Source organism: Hippopotamus amphibius, chromosome 3 (genome assembly GCF_030028045.1).
Source record: "Hippopotamus amphibius kiboko isolate mHipAmp2 chromosome 3, mHipAmp2.hap2, whole genome shotgun sequence".
NCBI lineage: Eukaryota > Metazoa > Chordata > Mammalia > Artiodactyla > Hippopotamidae > Hippopotamus > Hippopotamus amphibius.
Genome location: NC_080188.1, coordinates 163,182,081 through 163,193,271, shown reverse-complemented (window position 1 = coordinate 163,193,271; position 11,191 = coordinate 163,182,081). Strand labels below are relative to the sequence as shown.

Genomic DNA, 11,191 nt, shown 5'->3' with positions numbered 1-11,191 from the left:
CGTTCCTTTCCCGCCCATATCTCTTCCTAGCTGCTCAGTGTTCCTCCTTCTCACCTTTTTTCCCTTCCCTCACTGTCTATCTCTCAGCATTTGCCAATCATCACCATCAATAATAAATATTTTCAATTACTGTGAGGTCATCATGGTATCTAAGCCAATCAATCTTAAAAGCCCCAAGGCTCATTTACCTCAATCATTTAAAAAATTATTTTGGAGACTAGAAACCAGTTAAGGTGAAATTTAATGTATAAAACCAGGAAACAAAAGACTTCTATTAAAGTGTTTATCTTTTTGAACTTAAAAAAAATATAACAGTAAAGCACAAACTTGAGAGGAAACCCTAGTGGATGGCTATCTAATGAGAATGAGGGTGTGGTTATTAATAACCCTTCTCTGTTGATGTGCCATGAAAAGTTACATGAGAAAAAATGTCTTCTCAATATCTCTATTTCTGATAAAAATAATTTTTGAGTTAGGGTGAGCTTATAGACAGTATTTCCTTCTACTTTTGGAATTCTCTTCTTTTATTACATTGACTTAAAAGATATTTTGCTTTTGCAGTGACCACTGCAGATTCTTCATCTGTTTTTCTACTTGATCTTTGGTGGGTGTGACCCTCTAACTAACCCCACTATTAAATTTCTCTCTAAAATTCAGTCTTTCTGTCAAGAGGTTAATTGTCCCCAAAGCAATATGGTAGGGCTCCCATCCACTGTCATTTAAAGGGAACTCTTGGAAATTATGTGGAAGGTTGATATTCATACACTGATTTTGTTCTGGTTTTCATAAATTGAATCAAACAAGGATGTAGTTTGTACATGTGAAGAGGAGGAGTCTGGGAGAAGGAGAAGGTCTTAAAATTCTGACAGGTTCTATCTGAGGGTTTTTTTTTTTTAATGTAAAGCCCTAACTGTGTAAAAGGTACACATGGCCATGTTTGAGAGCTACTAAGAGAGAAGCCCTAGAGCACACAGAGGCAGCATGAGTGCAGGCGTTGGCTTTGGGGAGAAGCCTGGTGGGGGACATGGGGAGCTTCTGAGCCCGTCACCAGAAACACTGAGTGTTCAGGCTCTGTGTGTCTGTCCCCATGACTGTTCCACTCACATGCACACACATACATCTCTCTGCAGCTGGCACCCTAATCATGGCTCCCCTACTGGGTTTTCCTAGTGAATTCCCCTGGTCTTTAAGACTGGGACACAGCAAAGGGAGAGCCTACCCACATAGAACTCAAGATCTGATTTTCTTGATGTGGTCCAAACTCGCCACTCCTTCCAGTGCTGTGAATGATCATTTCTAAGGAAAAAATCAAAAATGTGTAAATCTTATTCACATTGGCCACATGCTCTATTTTTTCAAAGCACCATTCTGAGTAGATGGAATGTAGGTTTTAGGACAAAGTGTGGGATGCAGAGAAAACTATTTCTTATTCAGGATCTCAATATAGTTAAACCATATTGTTATAATAGAAGTTAGGATGCCCCAAAAGTCATTTTATTTTTGGACTTGTAGCTATTATAATTACCTGATGTTAAGGGAAAGCACAATAGGCCAAATAATGAATGACTTTCAAGATGGGCATTAGGAGGCATTAAGAAATTATGTACTTTCTTCATGTCCTCCCCTGTATCATTTAGGTTCCAGACAGGGCCTAAATGGCCCTGTGCCAATCCAAGCAGAATTGCTTTTCATGACAGACCTGGAGAAACTAAGATTGTTGAGCATATGGGTTTCAAAGGGCTCTCTTGCTCAGGCAGCAGGGCAAACTCAAAGAAAGTATAAAGACTGTAGGGATAAACTAACAAAAAAATCATAAAACAGGCTTTGCAATTGTATCAGGAAGCTTGTGGGTGAAGTAACAGAATTTCCTACTGGAAGTTGCTTTAAAAAATAATAGCTTATTTTCTGACATGACAAGAAATCCAAGGTTGGTTCAGAGGCGAAACATAGTTATCAATGACCCACCTTTCTGATCTGGCATTTGTGTTTTGGAAATGCTTTATTTCTGGTCTCAGAATTGGTTACTGCAGGGTGGTCATCATCTCCAATCACTGGCAAAAGAGAACGGAATGACCACGATTGGCTTATGCTAATTTCGTTCCTTCCCTGGGGACAGGGTGTCTATTTCCTGAGCAAATGCTGCCCAGCATCTGAACAAAGGCAGATTCTACTGGCAAGAAAGAAAGTGAAAGTGACCATCGAGTAGGCAATCAACCATCTCTACCACAGCAACGAAAATTTTCTGTCTGGGGATAATTTTATTTTTAATTGGCTGAATTTGGTTTAAAAAATAATTCTTCATTGACTACAAACTATGCCGCATTTAGAAGATCAGTGTGCAAACCAATATATTCTCTTCTTCAATGAGTTTGTGACAACCTCAAGGAGGAAAAAATTCTAATTTTGTTATGCATGTTGGAATGAGAATTAAGATACTAATTTGGGCTTCTGGTTTTTCTAACAGCAGATTGGTAAATGGAATCTGCAATAAATCTTCTCAATGGGAATTTATTTTAACTTCTGGGAATGATGGGTACCTTCCATTTGTTAGCTCTGCCATTAAAATCTGTTATATGCAAGTTCATGAACATCTGGTATTTCAACTTGTCTCATAAGTTGAATACCCAAACCTCTGAAAGAATCTAATTGGGCAGAGCCAAGATGTAGCTCATTTACCTGCTCCAAGTCATGGCTATTTCCAAAGGAAAATAGTCTCCATATTCACTACACCTATTTACAAATCAGCAGTAACACTTCTTTCCTTCCCCACATGACTATGATTTGGAGGAAACTGACCACCAGCCTGCTGTGAAGCCATAAGCTATGGGCTGCCCATAAATAGCATAGAGCAGACAAGGCATTGTGGGCAGACATAGGGCACCGTCATGACGCTCTCCTGGCCCATGCCCAAGAAGATGACCATTAAAACAACAGGCAGGTGGTGCAGTGGTTAAGAACCCACCTGCCAATGCAGGGGACACAGGTTTGAGCCCTGGTCTGGGACGATCCCACATGCCATGGAGCTACTAAGCCCATGCGCCTATGCTTACGACAGTGGAACTTTTGCTGGGAACCAACCCTAAGGGTTCAATAAAGTTAAATAAAGCACGTTTTTATTTTCCTTAGGTGTGGAGTTGTCCTAGGCCCTAAAAAGAAAAAAAGGAAACTACCCGCACTAGGTTCAGAATAGGATCCTAAAAAGAATTTATCAGGCTCATATTTAGCTTCTTGGCCTCTTTACTCTCTACTGGGGGTGCATATGGTAACATATGAGGAGCTTTGGACTGGAGATCAAGTCTAGAAACTCAGTTTTGTTTTGCCACAAACAATAACTTTTTGGGGTGTCTTTGAGTGGCAAGATTATTCACAAGATTATTAAATATCAAATGGGAGAAAGCATTTGACAAGTATGGTATTTTTATACACATAAACACTATCCTGTGATCATCCTCAAGGTGTCCTAGAGGAGAGGAACAACAAAGAACAGTTATTTATCTCCCACATTCTTTACTTTGAGGAGATGAGGGCTGGTGGAAATTTTGTGCTGGAATTCAATCTGCAAGTCAACAAAAATGTATGAAGTTTGGGGATATGCATGTTTCCTCATGATTTTCTAAAACATCAGTAGAACATCACTTACATTTACACACATAAATACATCAACATTACACAGGACAGACCTTGCTTGCAGCATCAGAACCAACACAAAAGCTGTCCTTTTCCCTTTCATACCAAGAAAGGCTGCTGCTAGAAATGTGGCAGACAAGAATCTACACACCTATGACTCTCCAGAAACCACTAGAAAATTCCTGTCCACCACCACCACAGGATGGGAAGAGTGGAACACACTAGAAAAATGGCTGAAAATGTAGGTGTAGAAAAATCAGTTTCTGGTAACCCAATGCTTAAAATGTATATTTTCCAGTAAAACAATGCTATGAGGGGAGGTTCTGATAGTTGAAACAAAAGTAATTCCCATTTTTAATATATTACGTGTGAACTCAATTGACTTTCTAAGCTTGAATTAGGCACAATTTGCAATGTTGTTTCCATAAAGAAACATATTTTGAGTTCCAAATGGTCAGTTTATATGAACTTCAGGAATTTGTAATTAAAATTGCAGCAGTTGTTTTCTTTGGGTATTTTTAATGAGCCAACCAAAGAAAAAACAAAACTAATGGACAGTACATTTGCAAGATCAGTAATTGAACGACATGAGCAAATCTACAGTGATTAAACTCACTTGCAAAATAAGCATTAGTAGTTTTGAGAATGGTGAGAATTTTGTAGGACAGAACTTCACCTGAAATTAATGTGTAGTGTTGCATGAACAGATTTACCTAACAATTGTGAACTGCAGTTTTAAAAATTTTCTGTGTAATTATCTGTGTACAGAAAAACCAACATTTCATTGAGTGCAAAATCATATGTATAGTATTACTAACAAGAAAAAAAATGCCAAATTGTACACTCTAAATAGATGCAGTTTGTTAACTGTATCTCAATAAAATTTCTTAAAAACAATCATATGTATAGTTAAATAGTAACCGATTTAATTACCATGGCAATAGTCAGGATATATTTTTTTTTTCTTATTAGAAATGTATACATGGCGATCCCAATCTCCCAATGCATTCTCCTCCAACCCTCCCTGCTTTCGCTACTTGGTGTCCATGTGTTTGTTCTCTACATCTGTGTCTCTATTTCTGCCTTGCAAATTGGTTGATTTGTACCATTTTTCTATATTCCGCATATATGTGATGATACACGATATTTTTCTCTTTCTGACTCACAGGAGGTATTATTCCCAATTTTACCAGAGGAAACTGGGGCATAGTGAAGGTCAAATTTGGCCCAAGGTCACATGGGGAGCCCAGGCATTCTGACACTTGTCTTTTAATGTCTACATTATACTAAACTCGCATATTCAAAGCCTTACATCTTTAGATTTTTCAGGTTTTCCAAACACTCTTTAAAAAGATTTGCTTTTATTTAAATAAATAGTGCTTATTCACTGAATTAGTAGTTACAATTTTTAGAAGTTGAAATTTACAGCTAGTCTCATTTTATAGTTTTGAAATTTCAATAGACGGTAACACAAGTCAGATGCCATCATCCTAGACTGGCCACACCTCCACTGCACAGAGTGGAAAAGCTACTTCTATCACAGGAATATTTTTGCTATCAGAATTATTCTGGAGGAGCCTGCTCCCAGAGAGGCACAACATAAACAAGAAAAAGAGTGGGCTGTGTTCACGGAATGCCATGGTTGAAATACTTCAACTCTCTAAGCCTACCTCATCTTTTATCCAATGAGGATAATCCCCATTTTGCAAGCTTGTTGTGAGACACATTGTTATTATTAACAAGCTCTCTCCAGGCATGAGTCAGAAGCTCTGTCTCTTACTTAATCGCAGCCTATGAAATGGAGATCCTAATGTCTACCTCACAAAGGTGTCACGTTTGAGCAAACATGTGAAAACACTTTGTGAAATGACCATAACTCCCCGCACGGTGTTTTAAGTAGCTAAACTATAGCTCAAGTGAACAGTACTGTTAGATACATAGCTCTACCTGGAGATAGGATGCTAGTTTCAGGTCTGCAGGCTTTTCTAATTAGAATGGCCTGGTTCTTCTGAAGCTACCCAAGTTCTATCGCCTCAGTGTTCTCCCTAGTCAGTGAACCTAGCTTAAAGCCCCTCCCTCTAAAGGGAAGGCAGCTCATATGAGTAGAAATGGGAGGGAGAGCATAGCACCTCTGGACTCCTGATAACTCCCAATAACAAAGGGGCCATCTCAGTTCCTACAGAATATTCAAGACGGAAAAATGGTCTCAACCAGGCCCCTCATTGTACAGATGAGAATCAAATCCTTAGATCTCTGGACTTGGTCTATTTCCCCATATGATTTGTCAGCTGGGATCTTATTTGTGACTCACCTGGCTTATTAGGTACTTCAGAGTTGGGACTATCATGTGCTTAGTTTTCATCCTAGATGCAGCTCAGCTCCTAGTGTAACAAGTTTTATTAGCCCGAGGAAAAGAATATTTAATGTCTTGCCTGTCCATTTATAAGACTGTGAACAATTCTCTACAATTATGAAAATGGAAGGCATGCTGAGTATTTCCTGTAACAAGGAGCAGCAGCCACAGTCCACCTAGGAAAAGATGTAGATGCTTTCAAGGACCTATGGAACCACCCAGCCAGACCTACTGAGTGGAATCTTCCAGTAACTGGAGACAGGCAACAAAGCTGATGGCCTGATCCCAGCAATGTCTACTCCGGGCCATGCCCTTGAGCACATGGCGGCCTTGGGATGATTTATGATAAGGATATTGCACCAGACCACAACCCCGAGCAACTGAAGAAACAGGAGGCAAGTCAGGATATCACTTTCAGTAGATGAATACTAAGTAGCTTAATATTATTGAAGCATTATCCAACAAGAGAGGCCACCTGGCAAAGGACAATTTTAAAATATAAATGATAGTATTTGTCAAGGTTTACACATCAATCTGAACTGAAAGTCAAGAGCAAATTATCTTTTACTAGCTCATGTCCTGGAAAACTTCTTTACCCTGATTCAAGGACACAAGGACTTGTTCTAAAGTTTTTGGAATTGATATGGCTCATAATGCCTGCATATTTTCAAAACCCTGTCATCCATAAATGAGCTGGAAAATACCACATACTTGTATCCTGGCAGATGAGATTTAATGGGTACACACAATGTGCTAGGCCCTGGCTGGACATATTATATGCCTACATAATCTTCATGACCCACATTCCAAATTATGTCTTTTAATATAACTGAATATGTTCACTAAATATAGTAGGATCATTTAAAACATTTCTACTTTTGTAAGAGGCTGTTAAAGTTGGCAAGAAATGGTACCAATGTTCATAATACATTTATATTTAGGAATCATTTTTACAGAAAACAAAGGTACATTTTTTAATAGAAAAAGAGGCCATACTTTAATAGAAGACCACCATTTATCAGAATGCATACCGAAACACTGCAGCAAATTGTTCTTGGAAAGAAACAGTACAACGACAGAAAACTCAATCTACTACACCTTTGAGGAGCCTGCAACCAGGGTAACTGGAAATCAACACACAACTCCCACCACTCCACACACAAATATGTACAGGTGATATAAGCCAGGATTTAGAAAACACACTGGAAGAGGAGGAATACACCCACATATGTATTTGTGTGCATGTTCTCCTTGAAAACATATAACATACTTTTCCTTTGTTTTATTCAACTCAAAGAAATTCTTGATCTAAAATTATTTCATGCCTAACACTATACAAAGGAAATACCATAAAGCAAGTTTACATTTTCCCTGGAGCTGTTCCTTGCAAGTAAAAAATGTATTTTGCATTTTTTTAGTGTAAAAGCTACATAAAAACAGGAGTTGTTATAGAGTGCTTGCCATGTAAGTGTTAACATTACTACGAAGCTTTATACAGGACTATTTTACATTACAGAAGAGAAATGTCAATGAAGAGGTAATCAGTGCTTCCAAAGTTTTCTAATTCTTATACAGGGGAGATCTAGAGTCCAAAATAATTCGATTTACAAGAAATTGTTTTCTTCCCTCTGATAATGTGCTCCCTGAATAAAGAAAAACCCCACAGACACACTGCTTTCTATTCAACTACTGCCGTCTTCCAGGGGCACTGATACACAAGGGCTCTTCTACTGGACCCTACAGTTCTCACTGCCCTTGGACTCGGGGCCAGCTTCTGGGCTGGGGGCCAGTCGGCCTCGCTTGGCCCTCAGGCCCTCCCTGGGGCTGTCAGCTGAACTTCTCTCAGGAAGGTTACTGACAGAAGGAGATCTGGTGGTGGGTTCTCGGAGGGCAGCGCCTGAATCCACGGGGCTCTGTTGAGTAACCTTGACCTGCAACACAAGCATCATTGTTAGAGGTTTAAATCACATTCACATTTCTACAACATGAAAAATAAAGTACTTAGATCACCAAAATTGAAGTTAAAGTCTTCTAGAAGTTGAATACAGTTTTACTGTTTTTCTTCCCTGAAAACAGGCCCCCACCTAACAGAGAGCTAGAGAAAAGGGTCGGACAGAACCTCTGACGAGCCACCTTGCAAGTTTTCCTCGACACCTCTGATGGCCGGAGACTAGCTCCCAAGGCTAGTGTGACATTCTCAGATCAGAAGGTAAGCTCTTTGAGGGCAAAGACCGTCCTCTTTACCTTTGCATCCACAATGCCCAGAATATGCTTGACTACCTGGCAAATATTCAATATTTGTCTAGGTAAGAACCTAAATCAGCTTCCATTTACCTTAAATGAGCCCTGCTGTCATTCAAACAAACATATTCCAAATGAGTAATACCACCTTCATAGGGTGGAAGCTTTATTTACAACATTTAAAAGACCTAGAACCTCTTCCTCATATAACAGCATTTTAATCATTTTCCTTACATTATTGTTTGGTTCCCATATTTGGTTTATGGCAGAAGGGCAGGTATCTAATAATAAAGTTCAGAAAAAAGTAAATTCCCTTTCTGATATCCTGCCTTTTAAGAGAAAGAGGGATCTCAAAAAATGTGAGATTTTTAAGAATAGATGAGAGGGTGGGGGAGCTGGTAGGGTCGAGATTTTTTGAGGTTTCCATGGTATTGAAAAAAGATATGGGGTCACGAAAGAGAATGGAGCAAGACAGATGAAGTATAGAGATATATCACTTAACCAAAGTGAAAGGCAAGAGCAGATGATTCAGGTAGGAAGATCTTTAAAAGAAAGAGGAAGGACTCTTAACAAGGGTGATACATGTTGTGTACCAAGTCTGAGAAGCAGCTATGGGACAGATCACTTCCCGTGCAACTGACTCCCGGTGACCTCCTTCTGAAGCAGTAAGAAGAAAGAATGGAAATTATTTCCCCATTTATATTCTTTCCATAGGAAATATGTGGTTTTAAAAGGCAGCTAAATACTTTTCATTACAGAAAACACAGTAAATCTGGCCAACAGATCAGATCCCTGGAAAGCTTGCCTCTACCTCAGATTATGTGCAGGGCACTTAAAAGGAGCAGCCTTGAAGGATCAGGACTTAATGGAAAATTACTGTCCATGGAAAGTTGAAGGGAAAAAACAGAGTTTTACTGGCACTCTTTTCTTTCTTTCTTTCTTTCTTTTTTTTAAAGTAGAAAGTGATACAAAAGACAGACATTTCCCTTGAACCCATCAGATGCATGAGAATTAAACCTTTTGGTTCACCATTAAAAGAGAGGTGGGGAGATCACATTGGGGAAAGAGAATCTGAGCTAGTAAAACTCCTCTGAAACCCCGTTAAATGGCCGCAGTCCACCCTTTGGCATCCCTGTCTAGACTCAATTGCTTTGATTCTAAATTGAGGAAACTGTAGTTGGTGATCAGAGTTTAAACTCTGGATTTGATCCTCATGTTGGCTAGTTAGCCTCAGACTTATCAGTAACTAGATGAGGTCAGACTTACCAGATATTTAAGCTATTAAATGGACCCATACCCTAACTGTCTTACAAACTATGTCTACAGCCACAGTGGGGAGAGGGCAGGTATGCAAATGGCTTATTGGAAATGAAGCTCATTAGCAGGAAAAATAGCTAAGACCCCACTAAACTGCTGACTTGACAGTGTGGTGACGGTCCCACCGCCACCCGCTACAATTAGTGGACGGTCCTCTGTAGCTGACTGCCAACCGTAGGTTCAGATCAAATCTGCACAGAATCACTACTCCCTTGTACCCAGCAAACTGGGAGTTTTGGGCTTATTCACCCCAGAGACATCACAGAGAACGATCCTCACCTAGTCTGCATTTTACCCACGTTCCCCTTTGAACTTGTCAGATGTCACTAAAGGTTCTGTTAAACGATCTAGGAATTCTCTCAACACTCAGCCAGCTACTTCAGGCGAAGGCTCATAATCCCAAGTTTCTAAGCAACTGCTTTAGGAAACAATACCTTGCTCTCTCTTTTTTCAAACTGAATGATGAAATATGCTCAGCAGATGAGGCAGGCATTTTATAAAGCGACTCAGAAAATGCTGAATTAAATTAAAAATCAATAGGTTTCGAAGGCTTGCATCTAATCATAAAGTCCCCATAACCTCCTTTCAAGAGGAACCACCCCCAATTCATGTGCACAAGTGCACAAAATTGCTTAGCAACTCATAACTGCTGGTGCCTACTGCAGCCTGTAGCTAATGCGCACACACACAAGTCAGCAGGAAACCATGGTTACTGCTCTGTCCTCAGCAGATGCGCCGGCAGCGTGGAGAGCAGGCCCCCTAGCGTGCAGAGCTCTCTCTCTTAGATAAGTCTGAACTCCACATGCAAACTGCCTTACCTTCAATTCCTCATAAAAGAAGGGAAACATGACCCATGTGGTGATTTCATGAGGTGATTTCCTAACGCACCTTTAAACATCTATTATTACAGTCACTTCAGGACATTAAAGCTCCATTCATTCAACAGATATCTGTATTAGACATGGTAATACACAGGTAAACTGTAAACATAACCAGGAACATCACAGAAGTCATACTGGAACTCAGAAGGCAGATATTTAGGCAAGTAAGGACAGTAAAGTGAGCGACCATAAAATAGCGGGAGGTTCAGAGTACTATGTGTCATGATTTCCTCTTTTAAAAGAGCCAAATACTTCATTTCAGGAATTAGCTTGTGGTTAATAGCTTTGGCCAAGCCTGGAAGCTTTACTCTTTAAAGGCACTAGTTACTTTGTGGAAAAGAAGCTGTTCTTGTGGTCCCTTGGGAAGTCAGGACCTGCTCCAGTATACTCTTCAGTGTTTTATTGCTACCAGCATCTAAAAGTTAAATCCAAATGTGAGTGAGTTAAAAAAAAAAAGAAAGAAAGGTGGGTAGAGGGGTGACGATAGGGGAATTGATGGGGGAGGGGAGGACATTTGCACAAAACAGTAGAATATTTCTAATACAAGTCATGAATGGGCCCATTTTAATGAGTGAAAGAAAATCTCAGACCTGTCTTCCTTACTCCTGAGTTAATAAAATTTTTATTATGATGTAAATTATGAACAAACATAATAGTAGGCATAAATTCCTTAACCTTTAAAGCTCTTATACACCAACTTAACAAACATTTGCATATACATTCTTGCTTTGATGCAACTAATCACCAATGTCTCTGTATTTGGTGTCTAAAA

General features: G+C 39.5%; 1 protein-coding gene across 3 annotated transcripts in view; it reads right to left on the bottom strand.

The window, feature by feature from the left end:
- Positions 1-6,704: 6,704 nt before the first annotated feature.
- The window catches only part of CENPF (centromere protein F), a 60,051-nt gene continuing 55,564 nt past the window's right edge, over positions 6,705-11,191 (bottom strand). For all 3 annotated transcript variants that reach the window (XM_057728869.1, XM_057728870.1, XM_057728871.1), the window contains one exon: positions 6,705-7,911. In XM_057728869.1, coding sequence (XP_057584852.1) covers positions 7,708-7,911 — 204 coding nt within the window. In that variant the 3' untranslated portion in view covers positions 6,705-7,707. The remainder of the gene's footprint in view (positions 7,912-11,191) is intronic.